Source organism: Lichenostomus cassidix, chromosome 24 (genome assembly GCF_008360975.1).
Source record: "Lichenostomus cassidix isolate B80296 chromosome 24, HeHo_3.0, whole genome shotgun sequence".
Classification (NCBI taxonomy): domain Eukaryota; kingdom Metazoa; phylum Chordata; class Aves; order Passeriformes; family Meliphagidae; genus Lichenostomus; species Lichenostomus cassidix.
The window spans coordinates 4,964,487-4,986,733 of record NC_139504.1 but is presented as its reverse complement, the minus strand read 5'-3'; the positions used below and the strand labels follow the sequence as shown (position 1 = coordinate 4,986,733).

The following is a 22,247-nucleotide window of genomic DNA, read 5'->3' as shown; positions in this document are numbered from 1 at the left end:
TCCTCCTGCTTCACCATTCCACTTCCCTGACCTTCTTTAGCACAGAGAAGAGTTTCCTAGTGCAGAAAAGTTCATTATTTTTGTCCCACCTCCCTGTTTCACTTCTTAAATCCGTCGGTGTGTCTGCAGAATTTGGCTGAAAGGGATAAAAAGGAACAGAGCGAGTCCCACCCCCCTCCCAGCTGAAGTACTGAGCTTAATCATTGACACTGTGTTTCTACAGCTCTGAAATAACACTGCTGTTGTCTTGCTTTAGCTGTAGGGAGATGGAAAATGTGGAAAAATGCTGATTGTTACTGCTGTGGGAAACGAGGCGCTGGTGCAGGCAAGCCTGACTGGTGTGGGATTCATCTTGGCAGATTTATGCTCTCAGGAGTTGGACCCTGCAGTTTGGTTTATTAATGATTTACCAAAATAACTGTCTTAGTAGTTGTCCTTTCAGACTGACCCATGGTCTCTGAAACTCGATCCAGCTCAAGCTGAAACAGCTGTTTCAAAAGGCAGTTTGGGGCTGAGAAGTGGGCAGAGCTTTTTGTCACATGTACAAAAAGCTTTTTATGCGTGAGAAACTTGAATTCTGGGAGCACAGTTGAGTTGTGGTTGGTGGGGAAGCTTCAGGGAATTTGGTTCCTGAAGAACCTTCTCTGTCTTAGGGCTTTTGGTGCAAGTTTTTCAGAAAGGCCCCACAATGCTGCCTCTCTGAGCAGGCTGCCCCCTCTTCAAAAGGGATTGTTTGGACATGGTTTGTCTGTTGTACTCCAGTTCTGCTGCCAGAAAACTCTATAGAGTGCCCTGAGGACATTTTCCAGGAGACAAAAAAAATCTTTCTTTAAGGTGATGTCAAATATTCACCCAGAAAAGTTTCCTGTGATTGGCAAAAAATCCTGTCTGCAATGATACAGAGGTTAAAATTTAAAAATGATCAGATGCTTGATGAACACATTAAACAGTGTGGTTTTTCCTTGGAGGGTTTGGTGACTTGTTTGGTTTATGGGCTGTTCTTTTTTCTTCCCAGCAGTGCATGATGTGGCTGCAGGGCAGTGTCACATCAGAATGACTCAGGGAAAAGCAGCAGGGAAAAGCTGAGCTTTATTGATCTGCCATTAGGCAGGGAGAGCTTCAGCAGAGGAAGAGGAGAACATAATTCAGTTGCTGACCTTTTAGAGAGCATAATTCAGTTGCTGGAGCAGTTGTGGTGGCTGAGTTGGGACTGATAGGTCTGGTTTTGTGCACACAGAGAGATGAGGGAGCATCTCTGGATGTTAAACTGGGGAGTTGTGTCCAATTCAGGAAGGAAATGAGATGTCTGGTGAAGAGCTGCATATTCACTGTGTCCTTTTTTCTTATTCTGATATCTGAGCTCTGCCTACACACACAGATCCTATGTCATTTTTTATGTGGTTTTAGCTTAATAAATGAGCCTGATGAGACCTGCTAATTAAAAAAATCTTCACAGCTGTTTTTGCACACAGGAGGGGAAGCTGAGCTCGTTGGGAGGGATGATAAAAGGGTTGGAGAAAGTCACAGAGCTCAGTGTCAGCTTTTTGAAGTGCCATTTATCACCCTGATGTCATCTCAGCTTCGCTCCAAGCGAAATTTCCACATCTTTTTGCTTGAAGTGATGCACTTGTTTCTCCTTCCAGGCTTCTCAGACGGCTCCCAAGTCCCCGAGCGGCCGCCAAAGCCGCTGCCCCGGCGGATCAACTCCGAGCGCAAAGCCGGGAGCTGCCAAGCAGGAGGAGCCAGCAGCCCAGCCAGCTCCTCCCTGCACCTCTCCAGCGAGATCGAGAACCTCATGAGCCAAGGCTACTCATATCAGGACATTCAGAAAGCTCTGGTCATTGCACATAACAATATTGAGATGGCCAAGAATATTCTGCGGGAGTTCGTGTCCATCTCCTCCCCGGCGCACGTGGCCACATAGCACACGAGCACCTCCACGCCTGAGCTGCTGTGGACCAACTGCCTGGGCAGCTGCTGCCCAGCTGTGCACCAAAGGGGAAGGGGGTTCCTTTAGAGACTTCGTGCTGAGGTCAGTCCTGCCTCTTTAAGAGAATCAGTTATCAGGTTTTCGTGGTTCCAGATTTCAAAGCTAGTGGGATGAAACGGAGCGGAGCGGTGTTTTATACAGTGTGTGTCTTGGAGTCCTTTACCCCTACCTCTTGTCTGAGAGAACAGATTTATTTCCAGGGTGTTGGTGGAGAAAGGTATCGTGACAAGGGATCCCCGAGCCGATGCCCTGGAGGCTGGGGGGAGTTGTTTTGTGCTGTGAATTTTAAGTGGATGCTCAGAGAAACAAAGTCTCGAGGTCGGTGTGGTGTGTCCTGTGGTTCATGGTACTAGGTTTGGATCTGTTCGCTGCTGTGTGTCTGGCTCAGGCTTTTTAGAGCAGCTGGGAGGTCACTTTCTGCTGAGAATTTATAGGAGACCTCGGAAGAATCGTTGGATTGCTTCCTGTTGGCCGTGGCGTGTCCCTCTTGCCTGTCATAATAGCAGTTATTGCTTCTGATTCCTCCCTTGCTGCCTGGAGATAGCAGGATGAGCTTCTGCCAGGGATTTTTGATCCTGGCACTGCTGGGAGTTGGATTTCTCTGGTGTGTGTGCACTCTGGCACTGGCAGCACCAGATTCCAGCAGCTGGAGGAGCTTGGCGTGGTTTTGAGAGGTGGGAGAGGGGGAAAGAATTTAAGCAAGAGCAAAGAACTGGGGCTGCTGCTTCTCCTCTTTTAGCCTTGAGCATTTTATGCTTCAGTGCTCAAACTTGACTGTGGCCCTGCTGGGCTGGAGCAGCCATCACTGGACACTCCCATTGCTCTTCCCTAGGAATGTTGCAGCTGGTAAATAGGATGTTTTATTTATCTTCATTGCATGGTGGCTGTTGCAGACTAGTGGCCTTCACACACATTCCATCACCTCCTCCAGAGAGCTTTTGCAGGAGCCATCGTCGTGCCAGGGTGTTTTGTGGAATTGGTAGATGCAGCTGATGTGTTTGTTGGTATCTCACCTGCTTTGCAGTCTTAAGAAGTGCAGCAGTTCTCTGCATGGCTGTCAAAACAACATGGGGGCTCTTCTTTCCATTTCCATTTCTCTAAGGTATTGCCAGGTGTGGTGTCAAAACAGACCTGGGGAAAAAAATTCTGTATTTGTGAAATGATCACATGGCTTTAAAGGTCAGAACTCAGCTGTTACATTGGAATAACCTGACTTGCCTACTCAGCTACTTAACTCTGTTCATATTGGAGGAGTGGATGGTTCCTTTGGAGGGGATTTAGATCCAGGAGGCACAGACAGATCACAGCCTGAGAGGCTCTTGGCCCCTGGAGCATGTCCAGCATTATTTGCACCTCCCTGAGGTCAGCAGAGGTCACCAGGCTAAGGGCTGCAGCTTGGGATATTGCTGGAGTGGTTCTGGCAGTCGGGTGCAGTTTGGCCTTTTGAGGAATCCAGAGGCTGGGCCAGATGGCAGAGAGACCTTCCCAAGTGTTAGCTGAGCATCAAGTGGTTTTTTAATTAAAGCAGAGGTTTCTCTCTAGACCTTCAGCTTTATGAATCAGTGCAGTGGCTTCCAGGCAGGCTGGACTGTCTCTCTTTCCTCCCCTCCTTTCTGTAGTGAGGAAAACACTCTCAGAAAGGCCGAGGAGATCTGCCACGCTCAGAGGGCAGCACCCTTTGCTGTTTTGGGGGCTGGCAGTGGGCAGTGTGCTCTGCAGGGTGCTCTGCAGGGTGCTCTGCAGGGTGCAGGGCTTGGCACAGCCCCAGGAGCCCTGGGGAAGGGAAGAAGCAGGGGGAGAAGAGCTGCTTTTCCTCCTGTGCTCCCAGTGCAGCTGCCAGGGGTGCCAACCCTGCTCCCTGTTGTGCTGGGCATGGCTCTGGGAGCCTTGGAGAAGCAAGGCCAGCGCTGTTCTGTCACACTGCTGAGCCTGGACAGCCAAACAGCCTGGAGATCAGGGTGAAAACCCTGTTGGGAGGGTTTTCTTGGCCTCTTTCTCACACTCCCCCTCGGCTCTGTGCTGCTTTGGAGCCACTTGGTGTGTGCCCTGCTGTGTGACCTCAGTGTGCCCAGGGGACGTGTGACCCTTGCCCTGGCCGAGGAATAGCTGAGTCCAGCCAGCTCCAAAGCCTTAACTCGTGTCCTGCCCAGTGTGTGTGACCACACCAGTGATGCCCTGTCCCCTCCAAGCCCCTCATGGCAGGCTGGCTGTGATCCCAAGAGCTGCTCCAGCCCTGTCTTTGGGGTTTATGTGCCAAGAGTTGTTCCTGTGGGTGTTGTTCCAGGTATTAGAGATTAGAGAGAGCAATCTTCGTGGCATGTATCACTGATTTCTCTGCATGTGTCCTTTCTGTGCACTTGTTTATGTCTCCAGACTGATTTAAGAAACTTAAGTCTTGCCTTTTCTTCCTTAGACACGTTAAGAATTTGCTGATTCCACTGGGTGCAGCAGAGTCCTGGCCATGTCTTGTGGCTGTGGCTCTGCCAGGTCAATCCAGGCACTGCACGGTGGATTTTTTCTTGTTCTTTCTAAGCCCAAGATTGATTGCTCTTCTTCCCCTTCACCTCCTTCTTCTTTATCCTTGAGAAAACGAACTTTCTGATGCTAATTTAAAGAGGAAAATAAACAACCCAAATGTCTAGTGCCTTTCTTAAGGGGATGCTGCATGGCCAGGCTGGATCAGAGAATCCTCCCCTGTGGGCAAACGAGCAGAGCTGGACAAGCAGCAGAGAACTGCTTTGGGAAGGGTGAGAAGGAGAGATGGGCAATTGTCCCTTGGACTCTGACACTGTGTTTTGTAGCATTTCAGCTGTGGAGGTGCCATGTCTGCACTGGTGCTGTGCCGAGCTCGGGGTCAGGCAGGATTGTAGCACAGGCTTGCTTGGGGTAAAAAACGCTGAGTTTCCCCTCCAGCTGTCCCCAAAAGCAGCAGGAAACATCCCAAAAAGGAGCAGGAGCTGTGGGGAGCAGGAGATGCCCTCCTGAGCAGGATGCAGGTGATTTCCTGTGTCCAGAGGCGAGCAGGAATCCCAAATTTTCCCCTGTTTTTGTGCATGTCCTCCCCCAGCGCTGGGCTCGGGGTCAGGCAGGCTCAGAGCCCAGCATGTGGCTCCTGCACGAGGCTGGTGACATTGGTGACATTGCTGTAGCTAATCCTGAGGCAGGCTCCTTACTGTAAATGTGGTTTGCTTGGTCGGTTTGTTGGGTTTTTTTTGGTTTTGTTTTTGGTTTTTTTTTGTTTTTTTTTTTTTTCAGTTGAGCAAGAAAAAATGCAACTCCCAGGGCGCCTTCCCAAAGGTGCCACTTTAAAAATTAGTGGGGAATGACATTTATTTTTAAAGTTCCTCCTAGAAATCTCTTTGTTTGAAACTCCCAGTGGAGGAGGAACTGCTGTCACTGTTGTTCTTTCTCACTAATGGCAAATACCAATTTGTAAGATATCAGTGTTAAAAAAAAATGTTGAGATTTTCACGAAATATTTTAAAAAACAAAGTATAATAGTGTCATTAATATAAAATTATAATAGCAGTATTTAATCCTTTCAGATCTGTAAAGAATAAGGAAAAACAGAAGGTAAATATTCTTACAGAGAGTAGCTGAGCTTTAAGGTTCACTTGGTTTAAAGTCCTCATTTTGTTTGCAGATGCATTGTTAATGTTTAGAGGTTATACTAATGTTATTTATTAATTGTTTCCATCCTTGTATGCTGCCCACTAAGAGCTTCTTTGTTTGGGATTTCATTCACCTGTGTCAGTAAGAAAGAAAACAAAACAAAGTTTTATTTTTAAATAAAATTTCCTTTGTTGTAGCATATGGTGTGTGTGTTGTGGTGCTTCTGTGAGTGCTGAAAAAAGAATATTTTAAGATTTCAGTCTCCTGGATCCTTTGCAGACTGACTTGGGAGCTGTTTTTTAATTATTACCACAATTATCTGTTAAATTAAAGTTTATATTGAGGGTACTGACAAGGAAAGATTTTTACAAAGTTTATAATAATAAAATAAATTCTAAATCAAGAAATAAAAGCTCTAATCCATCGGGACCAAGAAGAACATGAAGTTACCAGCCAGGAAGAGAATCCAAGGGAATCCAAAGGAATTATTCTGCAGAACTTTATGGTTATTGCATAGCACTTCTAAAAATAAATAAATAAATAAAATCACACAGTTGTGGAATTACATATATATATATATATATATATATATATATAAAATTAAAACAAAAAAACCCCAATTCTAGAACATAATTATTTGAATATAGTCTATATTATTATACATAATAAAAATATATAATTGTATCTGTTTGAACATATGAATTTATAAATATTTGTGAATATACATTAATTGAAAGTTCACAGATATATATTCATATCTAGAAATATATGACTCTTTTGCAAATAAAGTAGATTTAACAAATCCAGCTTCTGCCACACTCCAACCCTGCAGAGCCTGGAAGGACCCAGACATGGAACAGACTCAGCCAGGGACATTTGGGGGCCAAGGGACACTCCCTGGGGACACAGAGGGACACAAAGGTCACTGGGGGCAATGGAAACCCACCACCGAGTCAGTGGGGCTGTGGGGACATGGGGGGTCAACTGAAGTTGAGTAAAACCCTCCAAGAGGCCACTGTGGGGTCCAATGAGGGTAATTGGGGCCACTTGAGGTCAGTTTGGGGTTACTTGAGGTCATTCTGGGGTTACTGCAGGTCATTGGGGTTATTTGAGGTCACAAGGGTTACTTGAGGTCATTCCAGTTTTTGAGCAGTGTGACTTGGGGTTACTTTAGGTCATTTCAGACCCCAGTTGGGGTTATTCAAGGTCATTTTGGGGTTACTTGAGGTCATTCTGGGGTTACTCTGGGTCATTGGGGTTATTTGAGGTCATTGAGGTTACTTTAGGTCATTTGAGATTTTGAGCAGTGTGACTTGGGGTTACTTTAGGTCATTTAGGGCCCTATTTGGGGTTACTTGAGGTCATTCTGGGGTTACTTCAGGTCATGGGGGTTATTTGAGGTCACAGGGGTTACTTGAGTTCATATGAGGTTTTGAGCAGATTTTGAGCAGTGTGACTTGGGGTTACTTTAGGTCATTTAAGACCCCAGTTGGGGTTACTTGAGGTCATTCTGGGGTTACTACAGGTCATTGGGGTTACTTGAGGTCATTGAGGTTACTTTAGGTCGTTTGAGATTTTGAGCAGTGTGAGTTGGGGTTACTTTAGGTCATTTGAGACCCTGATTGGGGTTACTTGAGGTCATTCTGGGGTTACTTGAGGTCATTTTGGGGTTACTCTAGGTCATTGGGGTTATTTGAGGTCATTGGGGTTACTTGAGTTCATTTGAGATTTTGAGCTGCGCAATTTGGGGTTACTTTAGGTCATTTGAGATCCTGATTGGGGTTACTTGAGGTCACTTTGGGGTTACTTGAGGTCATTCAGGGGTTACTACAGGTCATTGGGGTCACTTGAGGTCATTGGGGTTACTTGAGTTCATTTGAGATTTTGAGCAGTGTGACTTGGGGTTACTTTAGGTCATTTCAGACCTTGATTGGGGTTACTTGAGGTCACTTTGGGGTTACTAGAGGTCATTTTGGGGTTACTCTAGGTCATTGGGGTTACTTCAGGTCATTGGGGTTACTTGAGGTCATTTACAATTTTGAGCAGTGTGACTTGGGGTTACTTTAGGTCATTTCAGACCTTGATTGGGGTTACTTGAGGTCATTTCAGGGTTACTTGAGGTCATTCTGGGGTTACTGCAGGTCATTGGGGTTATTTGAGGTCACAGGGGTTACTTGAGGTCATTCCAGTTTTTGAGCACTGCCACTTGGGGTTACTTTAGGTCACTTGAGACCCTGATTGGGGTTACTTGAGGTCAATTTGGGGTTACTCAAGGTCATTTTGGGGTTACTCCAGGTCATTGGGGTTATTTGAGGTCACAGAGGTTACTTGAGGTCATTTGAAATTTTGAGCAGTGCGACTTGGGGTTACTTTAGGTCATTTAAGACCCTATTAGGGGTTACTTGAGGTCATTCTGGGGTTACTACAGGTCATTGGGGTTACTTGAGTTCGTTTGAGATTTTGAGCAGTGCAACTTGGGGTTACTTTAGGTCATTTGAGACCCTGATTGGGGTTACTCGAGGTCATTCTGGGGTTACTCTAGGTCATTGGGGTTATTTGAGGTCACAGAGGTTACCTGAGTTCGTTTGAATTTTTGAGCAGTGCAATTTGGGGTTACTTTAGGTCATTTAAGGCCCTATTAGGGGTTACTTGAGGTCATTCTGGGGTTACTTGAGGTCATTTTGAGGTTACTCTAGGTCACAGGGGTTACTTCAGGTCATTGGGGTTACTTGAGTTCATATGAGGTTTTGAGCAGTGCAATTTGGGGTTACTTTAGGTCATTTCAGACCCCAATTGGGGTTACTTGAGGTCATTCTGGGGTTACTTGAGGTCATTGGGGTTATTTGAGGTCATTGGGGTTACTTGAGGTCATTTGCAATTTTGAGCAGTGGGACTTGGGGTTACTTTAGGTCATTTCAGACCTTGATTGGGGTTACTTGAGGTCATTTCAGGGTCACTTGAGGTCATTCTGGGGTTACTCTAGGTCATTGGGGTTATTTGAGGTCATTGGGGTTACTTGAGGTCATTCAAGTTTTTGAGCAGTGTGACTTGGGGTTACTTTAGGTCATTTGAGACCCCAATTGGGGTTACTTGAGGTCATGCTGGGGTTACTCTAGGTCATTGGGGTTACTTCAGGTCATTGGGGTTACTTGAGTTCGTTTGAGATTTTGAGCTGCGCAATTTGGGGTTACTTTAGGTCATTTCAGACCTTGATTGGGGTTACTTGAGGTCATTCTGGGGTTACTTCAGGTCATTCTGGGGTTACTAGAGGTCATTGGGGTTACTTGAGTTCATTTGAGATTTTGAGCTGTGAGACTTGGGGTTACTTTAGGTCATTTCAGACCTTGATTGGGGTTACTTGAGGTCATTCTGGGGTTACTAGAGGTCATTTTGGGGTTACTAGAGGTCATTTTGGGGTTACTCTAGGTCACAGGGGTTACTTCAGGTCATTGGGGTTACTTGAGTTCATTTGAGATTTTGAGCAGTGTGACTTGGGGTTACTTTAGGTCATTTGAGACCCCAATTGGGGTTACTTGAGGTCATTCTGGGGTTACTCTAGGTCATTGGGGTCACTTGAGGTCATTGGGGTTACTTGAGTTCATTTGAAATTTTGAGCAGTGTGACTCAGGGTTACTTTAGGTCATTTCAGACCCTATTAGAGGTTACTTGAGGTCACTTTGGGGTTACTAGAGGTCATTTTGGGGTTACTTTAGGTCACAGGGGTTACTAGAGGTCATTTTGGGGTTACTTTAGGTCACAGGGGTTACTTGAGGTCATTTGCCCTCTGTACTGTCAAGGTAGCCACACAGGGTGGTTCTTAGCTTTAATTTTATATTTATTTTAATCTTGATTTCATTTCTTTTAATTGCATTTTTTTATTTATTTTTATTTCATTTTTATTTTTGTGTTTATTAATATATCTTAATTGGTATTATTAGTTTATTAGTGTTTATTAGCACCTCCTGCAAGCAATTAGCACCTGTAATATTGGTATTAGCTATTAGCACAATTATCAATAAATGCTACTGTTGGGATCTATTAAATTCTATTTACAATATTATCTTTTAGGATCCAGTGGTATAATCACCTCCTACAACCTAATACTCTTGTTATTTATTAGAATAAATAGTTGATTTATTAGTATTGGCAGTAATGGTTCCAGTGGTGTAATCACTTCCTACAACCTAAAATTATTATTTATTAGAATAAATAGTTGATTTATCAGTATTGGTAATAATGGATCCAGTGGGATAATCACCTACTACAATCTAAAACTATAATTATTTATTTGAGCAAATAATTGATTTATTAGTATTGGTAGTAATGGATCCAGTGGGATGATCACTTTCTACACGTTAAAATTATCATTATTTATCAGAATAAATAGTTGATTTATTAGTATTTGTAGTAATAGATCCAGTGGGATAATCACTTTCTACCCACTAAAATTATCATTATTTATTAGAATAAATAGTTGAATTATTAGTATTGGTAGTAATGGTTCCAGTGGTATAATCACTTATTACAACCTAAAATTATCATTATTTATTAGAATAAATAGTTGATTTATTAGTATTGGTAGTAATGGTTCCAGTGGGATAATCACTCTCTACACACTACAACTATCATTATTTGTTAGAATAAATAGTTGGTTTATTAGTATTGGTAGTAATGAATCCAGTGGGATAATCACCTACTACAATCTAAAACTATAATTATTTATTTGAATAAATAATTGATTTATTAGTATTGGCAGTAATGGATCCAGTGGGATAATCACTTACTACAACCTAAAATTATTATTTATTAGAATAAATAGTTGATTTATTAGTATTGGCAGTAATGGATACAGTGGGATAATCACTTTCTACACGCTAAAATTATCATTATTTATTAGAATAAATAGTAGATTTATTAGTATTGATAGTAATTAGTGTATTATTAGCACACACAGGGGTTTAAATGTGTCCTGCTGGACCCTCCATGGGATTATGGAATGCCCTTCCCACCCTTCTGCAGGAACAAACTCCACCACTCAGCTTTGAATCCGTACTTTATTTTCACATATATAAAAAAAAAACCTTGCAAGTATCGGACAAAAAAAAAAAAAACCAAAACGAAACGAAAAAACAAACCAAAACTCCTGGAAATGTACACACAATCCAACAAAAATATATATAAACCAAAGCTTTTGCTCGGACACCACGTGTAGCAGGCAGGGACAGCTCCCCTCGGGTTAGGGCAGCGCTGGGGACAGCGCTGGGACCCCAGGGGACAAAGGCTTGTGGCCAGCAGAGCTCAGAGGAGGTGGTTCAGAGGCAGCAGGGGTTGATTCCTCTGGGATGGAGGGAGGGCTGGACAGAAGCTCTAGGCAGGTTGTCCTCCCCACCGTGGGGCCAGGAGGAGTTGGAGCTGGGGCTAGCAATGGCTGAGCACAAAAAAACCCTGAGACATCACTGACTGGCTCTGGCTAGTATTGATTTTCAATTTGGGGGAGCTCTGGGATTTGCTGTCGCAGCAAGCTGTGCAGCATCCCTAAAATAAACCCAATTCCGAGGGGAGAGGGGAGCCCTGCCCCTCACGTCAGCACAGCTCCAAAAACATCCGAATTTCTCTGGAGATTGGCACCCCTTCCTTGCTCTGCCAGCTCTCTCCTCCCGTGGGGTCACAGCCCCACCGGGCTAAACTGACACAGAAACAGTTCAAAGGCAAAGAAAAGCATTAAAAAAACTTCTCAGCATCTGCAAACACCTCTAACACACACCTCTTCCTTCCACTCCTCTCTCCTCCAACCTGCACACCGCTCCAGCTAAGGTGCCTGGGACATCCCAAAAACCAAATCTCACCAGCTTTGCTGAGCAAGTTCGGGGTTTAAAAAAAACACATCAAAACCTTCCCACAACGTGTACAGAGCAGATTACCTGAAAGAGCCTCAACTCCTTCCACCAAGTAGAGATTAATAGGGTAGTTCTTCCTAATATTGCTGTGGCTTCTCTGGAGTAGTAAAGCGAGTCCAGCTTTGCTGCTAAGGCAACACCTGCAAGCCCACGGCTGAGGTAATGGCCAGGTGAGTCAGGGAGGTGTCCCCTGCACGCCCAGCACGGTGACACTCCAGAGGTCTCTGGCCGTGCTCCCCAGGGGCTGCAGCAGGGGTGGGAGAAGGCAATCCAAGAGCAGGAAAGGTTTGAAGGAAGAAAGCACTTAGTAGGTTTTCCTCTCTAGTTTCTCAGATCGATGTATTTCTCGCTCTTCGGTTCCGCCGGGATAGAAAGAGGGAGGGAAAGCACACGGTTAGGATGAAAATAAAGCAAATCCTCGCTGCAGGTGTGGTGGTGACACACAAAATGGGGTGGGGGACAGCTGGGACACCCCAGGGTGGCTGAGCACCCACCCCGAGGGGAGGGGAGTGGGAGCTGTGCAGAGCCAGGCTGGGCTCTCTCCTGGCCCAAGGCAAATCAAACCACAGTGGGCTCAGGGGCTGCAGCTCGTGGCCAGCGTGACAAGCCCTGCCTAGCACAGTGGTGGCCCAGCAGTGACACCGTGAAAAGCTGCCCCAACCTGGGTGAGAGGAAACCACTTGTCCCAAAAAATTCAACCCAAGAACTCTGGCTCAGAGGCGCCAGAACAGAGCCATTCCTGCAGCCTCCGCTTTGACTCCTGGCCAGAAATCGTTCTATTTTAACTCCATCTCCCTAAGCCCCTGGGGAGCTCAGCTCCCGCTCCACCACTGCAGGAGGCAGAGCCAACCAGGGCAGGCAGCGAGCACTGCCTTTGTCACCTCCCACCGCTGTCCCCTCCCCTCCCATGCCTCCCGCGTTCCCCGGAGCGCTGCTGATGGATGATGGAGGCCCATGCAGTGCTGGAAGGAGGGAGCAAAGCGTTACCTGCGCTCTCCCCGTGCCCGCCGAGCTGCGCTGCCCGCCCGGAGCTGCCCCGCCCCGGCTAGGGCGGTGCCGGCGCTCGGTCCTACCTGGTCAGCTGCGGCTCTCCTCTCGCCGTTGGCGCCCTGCAGGAGCCCCGCCTCTTCGGAAAGTTTATCTGACTTAACTTCAACTACAATCTTGTCTTTACGGGCCTCTGGCTTTGTGCTAGGGGAGGGAGGTGACAGTTTTTGAGACAGGTTTGCCATACCCGGGAGCTGGGGCTGCATCTCGGGGGATGCTCTGCAGTGGGGCCGGGGCTCAGAGGAGTGGGGTCAGAGAGACTCCAGCTCACAGAGGTCTTTGGGCTGCCCCTTGGCTGCTCTACCGCTCTGCTGTCTCCTCCCTGCGCGGCAGTGCCCTGTGGGAAGCTGGAAAAGCCGCCGAGCCCCCGGCGCGGTGCCCCCCGAGGCCATGCTCCCGCTCCGCTCTGCACCGGGCAGGGAGCGGCTGGTGCGGTGGGATGGGGTTGGATGGGATGGGATGGGAAGCATGAGTGATGGAAAGCACCCCCAGCCCCGCGGGCCCCCGAGGGGGCAGGTGGCAGTGCTTACATGTCCTGTTTCCTGGCGCGGCCACACGGGATCTTGCCTTTCTTGTGCAGGAAGTAGATGACAGCGCCCAGCACAGCCACCACGAGGATGGCCACGATGATGGCCACGATGATCACCCCTTGGCTCTCTGCTGTTGACCTTTGATCTAAACATGATGGGAGAGGAAGTAATTAATGCCTGTCCCACTGTGATCCCCTCCAGCTTCCCTTGTCTGCAAGGAAAGGACCCCTTCTCCCAAAAAAAGCTCCGGTGCTTCCTCAGCTGCCTGCAGGATGCAGAATTCAGTACAAAAATGCTCTGTTGGGGCAGTTTCTGCAGGAAATTCTGCTCCAGGCTGCCATGCCCCATATGCCATAGGAGGGTAGATAACAGGAGTTCCTGCAAGGCACCAGGCCATCCCTCTGCCTCCTTGCCCAGCAGGTCTGGGCTGCAAAAAGCTGCATTTGGTGGCTTCGCTGGGGACAAGCAGGCAGCTTTCCCACCGCTGGGGACAGAGCTTCCACCTCCCTCCTGGCTTGGCAGGGAGAGGAGCAGCGAGAGAAGCAGAGCAGAGCCAGCAGCCAAGCTCCCTCCCCAGGCTAGAGGTGACATAACTCACGTCCTGATGGACACCATCAGCACACTGACCTTTCCTGATGGAATCCTCTGGAAGAGCGGGAGGGGAGGGAAAGACACCGAGCTCAGCCGCCCCATGGCAGCACAGCCCAGCTGGCACCTGGGCCAGGGGGGACTGACACTTTCAGGGGTTCCCAGGGCAGAGAGCAGCGCTTGACACTCACCCACCAGCTGGATGTGCTTCTCACTGACCCCCAGGCTGTTGGACACGCGGCACATGGCTCCCGCCTGCAGCAGGTCGTGGCTCACCCGCACCGTCAGGTTGCTGGTGACGTGCTGGTTGTCCATGTACTCGTGAGCCTGGGGAGGGCAGGCAGAGCAGCATTCAGTGCCTGGACAGCCCCTCTGAGATGGCAGCCTGGCCCCTCCCGGCTCTCACCGTGCCGTTGATGCTCCACTGGAGGGTGGGCCGGGGGAAGGCGATGGCCTTGCAGGTCAGGTTGACCACCTCGTCCTGCCGCACGTACAGCGGGGAGCTGATGGCCACGATCCGCGGCTTCCCTGCGGGCAGGGGACATCAGCACCTCCCCGGGAGCAGGGGCCACACTGGGCAGGCAGGGGTCACTCTGCACCCGGGCCACATCTTACCCTCGACAGCCACGGACACCTTCTTGCTCTGCTCCAGCCCCGGCACGCTCGGGGCCATCACCTTGCAGCTGAAGTTGTTGGAGGTTTCGAAGGTGAGGTTGGACAGGATGAGTTGGTGTCCTTCCACCACCATCTTGCCCTGTTGGGAAGGGATGTCCCCAGCAGTGAGCCCTCTGAGCCCACGTCCCACAGGGGTTCAGACCTCCCTCCCATGCCCAGCGAGGGAGGCTGCAAGCACAGGACCTCCCTGCAGTGCTGACCAGGGGTGACAACATTGGGGTGGACAATGCAGGTCCATGGGAGAGGGAATCAATCCTTCCCCTGGCCTCTCAGGAGCAATGCAGCAAGCTCCCAGCTCTGCCCAATTTGCTGCAAAGACCAGGCTGAGCCTGAGCATGATATGACTTGGATGCCTGCTCACCTTCTCATCCCTCCACTGGTACTTCAGGGCCACGGGGCTGTGGGCACCACAGCTCAGCTTCACACTGTCCCCTTCACGAAGCTTTGAGGACGGCTCCATCTTTACATGGACCCCTTCAATGTCTAGGAGAGGGATGGAGATCAGGGCAGGGTGAGCAGGAGGAACAAAGCACTCACCATGAGATCCACAAGGCCCAGTCCCCCAATCTTACAGTTCACAACAAGGTCCACATCCTCCTCCTTCTGTGACATGTCATCCAGGTCCAGGGACTGGCACCTGTAGGTGCCACTGCTGCTCTTGTTCACATCGTGCAGGTTCAGGACCCCACTGTCGGGCTCTACCAGGGATGACAGGTCCTGCCACTCATCCATCTGCAGACAGTGGGCACAAAGCAGAGTCCTTAGCCCCACCCAGCCACTGCATCCCCCTCCCCAGGACCCTCCGGGCAGGGGACAAGGAGCAGCCAGATGTTTGCTAAGGGAGCAGTGCCCAGCTCCCCTCCAGCCCCACCTTTTTCTTAAAGAAGCTGAAGACAGGCTGTGGGTTCCCATCAGTCTCACAGACCAGCTGCACATTGTCCCCTTCCTTCACCAGCGCCGAGGATGACACCACCTTCAGCTTCAAGTGCTCGGCGGGGTCTGGGGGCAGGGACGGGCAGGGTCAGTGCCCAGCCCCACTGTAAGGCACCAGCGCTGACCCCCCGGCCCCAGACTCACAGAAAACGTTGACCTTGACCCGCCGTGAGTCCAGGCTGTGCCTCTGTCCCCGCAGCCAGTAGTGCACGGTGCAGTGGTAGTGGGAGTGGCGGTCCTCGCGGGTGACAGGCGCGTACAGAGTGCTGCTCGCCGTGTACAGCCCGCTCGACTCGCGCGTCAGCGTCGACTGGATCGTCACCTCTGCAGGGGACACGGCCGCTGTTCCAGCCACACACGAGGGCTCCCTGGGGTCCTCTGTATGCCAGCCCCCAGCCCCTCTCCCGAGCCGGTTCCAAATCCCTGTCCAACTCACGGTTCTCCCGGGGGTGCAGCTGCTCCCCGTTCTTGTGCCATGTGATGTTGGGAGGTGGAAAGCCGTTTTTGCTCACACACTTGGCAATCTGTGGTGGCAGAGACAGCCTTGAGCAGAGGTCAGGGTTAACAGGAAGCCTCCCCCTCCCCTGGGTGCAGCCTCTCCTCACCTCTGGGATTTCAGTGCTCTGCACGGAGATTCCTCCTGAGTTGGGCTCAATCTCAGGGGTCTCAGGGGCCTCTGGGAAGAGAAGCCACCTCACACGTATTAGGAGGGATGGGATGGGATCCTTGCCAGCCCCACAGAGCAGCTTTCCAGCCGTGCTGCCCTCCTGCCCCAGCACTCACTGTAGACGCTGAGCTCGGTGCTGCTCTCGCCCATGCCATAGCTGCCAGCTCCAACCTGGCACATGAAGATCCTGGCATCCTGCACTGTCACCCTGCTGATGGACAGGGCCTTGTCCTCCCCCAGGGACAGCCGCTGCTTGTAGTCCGTTTCATCCTCTTGGACCCCGCTTTCCGTGATGTGGTACAGCCTCACCTGCCTGTTGCTGCGATCCACCTGCCAGGTGAGGGGCAAGGCTGGGCTGGGGAGCCCGGCAGGAAGCCCTGGGCTGGTTGCCCCCCAAGCCCAGCAGCCAGAGCTGCTCTGCCAGGCCAGCACTCACGTAGAACCAGTCGATGTAGGTGTAGGAAGCATTTTCAGGGATGTTGAAGTTGCACTCGATCCTGGCTGTGCCCCCAACCTCCACTTCCACCACGGCTGGCATGGAGATCTCCAGCCTGCTGGCTGTAGCTGTGGGACAGAACTTGCTGCTAGGGGCAGGAAGAATGGGGAAGGCCTTGTGTCTGAGCACAGCCTGTCCCCATCTCCATCCCCCAAAAGCTGTGGGGCAGAGCCATGTCCTGTGCCATGTCCCAGTCCAGCAGGAGTGACAGCCAGGTCCCCACTGTCATGCTGCCTTCAGCATCCACAGAGAGCTCACGAGCTCAGGCCAGCTATCTTGTTCCCAAACAGGGCACAAGGCATGTCGTGGGTGGCATTCCTCCTGGCCCACACCAGCTGTGTCCCCAGCGCACCGTTGGGAGGCAGCATGTCCCCAACCATCATGGCTGTGGCACAGCCAGGACACCGAGGTCCCTCCACAAGCTCTGACCCTGCCATCCCAGCAGTCACCCAGCAGTCACAGCATCCATCCCTGCAGCATTCCCAAGGTTTTCCCTCACTGCTCCCTGCCCAGCTCTGCCCACCATGCCCACCCACACCCCTGTGAGCAGAGCTCGCCCATCCCTGTGCCCCACCTTCCTCCCAGCCCAGCTGCCCGCAGCAATAATGGAGCTCCTGGCCCTGCTCCAGAGCGGATGGGAAAGGTAATGGCTATTGATCAGGGAATGGAGCAGCTTCCCAAGGAATTGGGAGCAGAGCAGCCCCAGCCGGGTGGAGCAGAGACAAGGGCGGCAGCACAGCACAGCAAAGCTGGGAGTGCCATCAGCACCATCCCTGCTGAACCAAAGGGGAGTCTGCAGCCCTGGGCTGGCACACAGCCCTGCAGAGGGGACAACAGCCTGTCCCCCGGCAACAGAGCCAGCCCAGGTATGGGAGCTGGGGACAAGAGGCTTGGAGGAAGCAGCTGTGTCAACATCTCCCTTGATAGCACCCGCTCAGTAACAGCCACCGCCGAGGCAACTTCAAAGGGCAGCGCCGTGCCCACAAAATGCTCTTTGTCTGGAGTGGGTATGCAGTGGCTCAATGCCAAAAGGCAGCCAGGAGCCCTTCTGCCACAGCAAAGGCCCCGACTCGCAGGACCAGCCACCTCAGAGCTCCCCAACACAAGGGTTTTGGCCCTCGCCCATCCTCTCAGTGTATTATAGTTGGCACTAAGCAAAGAGGGATGAGCAAAGCACGGCACAGCAAAGAAGGTGCTGGAAAAACAGGTGAAAGTCCCAGAGATAAGCAGGCACCGGGGACAGGAAACTGGACCGAGAATACAAAGGAAAAGATAACTTTGCACGGGAGGCACCTGCCCGGTGCCACGGCTTGGCTGCCTGCTGCAGGAGGGCACCTGCACAGCTGGGCGAGCCTGGGGCCGGGGTGTGTCCCTGCTGTCCCTCGCACCCTCCCCTGAGCCCTGGCACTCTGAACCAGGCCAGGCTTTGCCTCTCCATCATTTTCAGACCTTCGGCAAGGGCCCCAGGCAGAGCCAGCCCCCGGGAGAGCTGCCGGCCCTCCCCCTGACCCGCTCGGCATGAGAGCCCTCAACCAGGCAGCGCAGTAACCGAAACCATGAGCTCAGAGCTGGAGAATGGCTGGCATCTGCGGCTGGCATGAGCAACACAACCCCCCCAGCCATCCACTGCCCTTGAGGAGGCTGACACGGTCGCTGCAGCCCCCACCCTGCCTGGGACAAGGGCTCGCAGCCCTCCACCTCCTCCGGGACGCGCTGGAAGAGGGACACAAGGGGACACTCACAAGGTCCCCCACAACCCTGGCGACACAAGGCTTCCTTCTACAGCTCCAAGACCTTTTGCTATGCGCGTGGGCAGGCTACAGAGGAACTGGGCACAGGCAGCCTGGCACAGCAGGCTCCGGGGACTTGGCGATCCTCCCTTGTGCCCAGCGCAGCCGCAGGTTTGGTGATGGAACCTGGGGAGATCCATCGGCCACGCGTGGAGCAGCCCAGCTGCAGCACGGAGCTCCATCCACCCCGAGCGCCTGGCACAGCTCCAGCGGGAGACCTCGGGATGTGTAGAGAGCGTCTGCAGCGAGGGAGCAGGGAAGGAAGGAGAGCCCCCGTGCCTTTTCCATCTGGCTGGCGGACAGCCGGCCGGCAGCCAGAGCTCCACAAGAACAAAGATTTGCTTTTAGAGCTGGGGAAGGGGGTGGGGAGCGGCACAGTCCCTCGCCAGCCTCCTGCGGAGCCGAGGTGTGTGGGGAGACGGCGAGAAGTGCGGCTGCGTTGGCGGCACAGAGCCCCCGGCGCTGAGCCCCCGGCCCGGAGCGAGAGGAGGGGCACCAGGGGGTCTGGAGCCGCACGTGGGATGCCTGAGGTTTCCGTGGGTTTGTGCTCCCCTCTCAGGGAAACCAGCTGCGGCCAGATCCCGCCTGCTCCCGACACATGCTACCCTCCTATTCCCTAGGAAAGCTGCCCCTCCTGCACAGATCCCCGAGCCGGGGTGCTCCAGCTAGCATGGAACAGCATCGCCCGCACCCCATTTTCTTCTCAGAGAGAAGAAAGAGGGTGCAGAGCCCCAGCCCTGCAAGAAGCAGCAGCACCAGCAGCGCCTAACACCTCCGCCCAGCAACCACATCTGCCCAGCGCTCGTCCTGCCCGGGATGGGGACGGAGCCACGGCACGGTGCGGCAGGGACCAGCACCTTGCACCCCAAAACAGCCACACCACCCCGTCAGGACCCCGCCATGTGCACCTGGAGAGGCAAAGCTCTCGCCCCACCCCGCAGCTCAGTGACAACATCCAGAGATCTCTCTAACAGCCAGACTGCGGTGCACAAAGGGCTGGGGAGGCTCAGGCAGCCCCGCGGTGGGCTCAGCCCCCAGATCCAGCAGCGCTGGCTGGCCTGAGAATGTCTTGGCCGTGGCCCCTCGAGCTTCTGGGAAGCATCAAGCCTTTCACGTGGCTGGGCTTCCAAATACACCGACGCCGCCAACCATTGAGAGACTCCTGGCTCGGCACATGTGCTGTGGGAAGGGGATCCCGGCACGGGACGGGGGTGGGAGCAGCCCGCGCTAAACTCCGGTCTGAGCCTGACTTTGGCTCCAACACCTCGGCCCGGGCAGGTTCCCAGCGCCGGGGCCACCTCCGCAGAGCGGCGGGGCAGGGAGCAGCCAGCGCACCGGGACCGCTCCCGAGCCCCCGGCGAGGGGAGGGCGAGATGCGGGGATCGGGGCAGGGCAGGAAGCGCAGCCACCCCCCGAGGGTGCAAATGGACTGGAAAGTGGATAAAAAAAGAAAGCACGAAAAAAGCCAAGAGAAACACAGCGCTCAGGGGAAAACTCCTTAGAAGGAAAGGGGTGGATGTTTCCTAACAACAACCAGTTCACCCCGGTGCGCGCTGAACACACGTGGGTCACCCCTCAACCTGCCCTGCCCCGGGGGGGCTGCACAGGGGCCCCGAGAGCGGCACGGGGCAGCCAGACCCGCCCCGCCGCGGATCGCGGGGCCGTTCGGGCGGGGACACGCGCTGGAAAGGGCCGATCCCACCTGGGCTGCCCCGACCCCGCGATCCGAGCATTCCCGGCGCCGCGCCAGGCACCGCCCGAGGGGCGCCGCGCTCCCGGCTGCCTGCGCTGGCCCCGCCGCGGCTCTGCGGGGCACCCCTCCGGCTGCCACCCCGGGGAGCCGCACAGGGGCAAAGCCCAGCCCCGCACCTCCCGCTGCAGCCCGGTGTCCCCCGGGGCGAAGGACATCTCTGCCAGGCACCCCGCTCGGCACCCCCGCCAGCCGCGCCCCGGAGCGCTCCGCAGGTGCGCGCGTCCGCCCGCCCCGCTCCTCCCGGCCCCAGCCCCGGCCACGGCCCCGGTCCCGCACCGCCCGGCACGGCCCTTCCCGCAGCCACTCACCGCAGCAGAGCAGCAGGCAGCAGCCCCAGCTCAGGGCGAGCCCCGCCGGCCGCCGCCCCCCAGCCATGCCCGCCGCCGGCCGCCCGAGACTGAGCGGGGCTCAGTGGGCTGACGTCAGGCGGAGGAGGAGGAGGAGAGGAGGAGGAGAGGAGGAGGAGGAGGAGGAGGAAGGCGCGGTGCCTGCCCACCGCTCGCTGCCGCTTATCACCCCCAGCAGCAGTCGGCTGGGCGCCGCCGCCGCCCAGCCCCGCAGCGCCCTGTCCGGCCCCGTACGGCAGTGGGCAGCGCTCGGCCCGGCCCCCGGTACGGCCCCCGCCGCGCTCGGGCCGTTCCCAGCTGCGCCGGAGGGGCTCCAGACCTGCCAGCTCCTGCCTGTCGGAGCGTGCACGGGCTGAGCCAGGCAGACAGCCGGGCGCTGGAGGTGGAATCACTCACAGACCCAGCCAAGGGGGCAGAGGCGTGGGATGTGTTTTTCAGGGTGTTTGTGGAATGCCGGTGGCAGGGACAGTCCCTGAGAGTCCAATGTGCAGGTAGCAGTGGTGATAATCAGCAGTGACCTGCTGCCCTGCTCAGCCCCAGCCCCACTCTGCCCTAAAGCCCAGCCACAGCTGCTGCTGGGTCACCTTTGAACCCACGCCAAACGAGGACAGGCCAAAACCAGAGAAGCAAACCACTCTTTATCATTGCCTGGGCTCTGACAAACAGTTGGGGCAGTTCGGGCTGCGGGGCGGAGCTGGGTCATATCCCAGGTACTGCTCCAGGTTGGCAACTGCAGGGTTGGCATCCCTGACCCCGCTGAGCCTCGGTGTCCCCGAGCCCCGCCGGGAGCCCCGTCCTGTCCCCGAGGCGGGGCCCCAGGGCTGCACAGCCATCGGCGGCCCGAGCCCCCGCGCAGCTGTTGCTGAATGGGGCGGCTGTGGAGAAGCTGTTCCCCGCGGTGGCCGGGGCAGCAGCCTGGCCGGGGGCCGGCCCGGGGGCGGGGGGGCTGGCGGGGCTGCACAAGGCTCCCATTATCCAGGGGTAATCACCCAGCCCGGCACAGCTCGGCCCCTCCGGCAGCCCGCGGCAGAGGCGGGAGGAGCTCAACAAACCCGCCAGGTGCTTCGAGTCGCCCGCGGCCAGCCACGCAGGACACCCGGCCCCAGTGTCCCTGCCCTGTCACAGCCCGGCTCCGTGCCTCAGTTCCCCCGAGTCAATCAGAGTCAGAGGGGATGTGTTGGAGGATAAAGCTTTTCTTCCCCTTCAAAGCCCTTTTGCTTCCCCATTCACAGGACTACCAAAACTCGCTGATTCAGATTCATCCCACATGAGGACAGACCCAGGGGCTGCCACCAGCTCTCAGGAGCAGTGACAGTGCCCTCCTCCCTCTCTCAGCCCAGCGGCTCTGAACTTTTGCACATCCTTTTCTCTCCCCCACTTGCTTTCCCTGCAGCCTGAGCTGCGTTCCTGTCCCCCAGCAGCAGGGGCTGCATCTCTCCGACCCTCCCTGAGCTGCTCAGGCGCTGTGCTGCAGGTTCCCCTGAACCACAGCATTCCTCCTGGGAATCCCCAAGCACCTCTCCCAGCACCAGCCCCCTGTGCTGGCCCCCAGCCCCAGCGCTGCTCCCCGGCTGGTGCCATGCAGTGGCCCTTCCCATGCCCTCCTCCTCCACCTCCTCCTCCTCCTCCTCTGCATGCCTGGCCAGCCCCCCCCCCACAACACTTTCCCAGCCAAAAAGACTTGGTGATTCATCGGAAATGATTAAGTTTTTCCCCAGGAGATCAGTTGCTTAAAATGGCAATGCTGGGCAGCGATAAGGCTCAGAGCCTCGTGCTGCTGCTGCTGGACAGGGGAGGCCTCCTCCCTTTGCTGGGAAGAGCAAGTGCAAGGGAGCTGTGCTGTCATCCAGAGGATGCTCAGGAGCTGCTCTCTGGCCTCACAGCCACAGTTTTGGGATGCTCTCACACCTCATGGCAGCAGC

At 53.6% G+C, this 22,247-nt stretch overlaps 2 protein-coding genes across 4 annotated transcripts in view; one reads left to right on the top strand and one right to left on the bottom strand.

Moving 5' to 3' along the window:
• Window positions 1-5,801, top strand: part of CBL (Cbl proto-oncogene) — a 34,843-nt gene extending 29,042 nt beyond the window's left edge. Inside the window, exon 16 of the mRNA XM_085081625.1 lies at window positions 1,644-5,801. Coding sequence (XP_084937751.1) covers window positions 1,644-1,924 — 281 coding nt within the window. The 3' untranslated portion in view covers window positions 1,925-5,801. The remainder of the gene's footprint in view (window positions 1-1,643) is intronic.
• A 4,836-nt stretch (window positions 5,802-10,637) lies between these two features.
• On the bottom strand, window positions 10,638-20,543 carry MCAM (melanoma cell adhesion molecule). 3 transcript variants are annotated; one of them, XM_085081572.1, is made up of 15 exons: window positions 20,287-20,541; window positions 16,376-16,503; window positions 16,056-16,269; window positions 15,878-15,948; window positions 15,709-15,796; window positions 15,417-15,596; window positions 15,210-15,338; window positions 14,912-15,079; window positions 14,701-14,822; window positions 14,280-14,418; window positions 14,071-14,192; window positions 13,856-13,991; window positions 13,077-13,221; window positions 12,573-12,690; window positions 10,638-11,850 (listed from the first exon to the last, which is right to left on the bottom strand). In XM_085081572.1, the coding sequence occupies exons 1-15, from the start codon at window positions 20,351-20,353 to the stop codon at window positions 11,821-11,823; spliced, it is 1,857 nt and encodes a 618-aa protein (XP_084937698.1). In that variant the 5' UTR covers window positions 20,354-20,541; the 3' UTR covers window positions 10,638-11,820. The 3 variants fall into 3 exon arrangements, with proteins under 3 accessions (XP_084937698.1, XP_084937699.1, XP_084937700.1); XM_085081573.1 differs by having other exon boundaries at window positions 14,912-15,071; window positions 15,211-15,338; window positions 20,287-20,539; XM_085081574.1 differs by lacking the exon at window positions 12,573-12,690 and having other exon boundaries at window positions 20,287-20,543.
• Window positions 20,544-22,247: the final 1,704 nt, after the last annotated feature.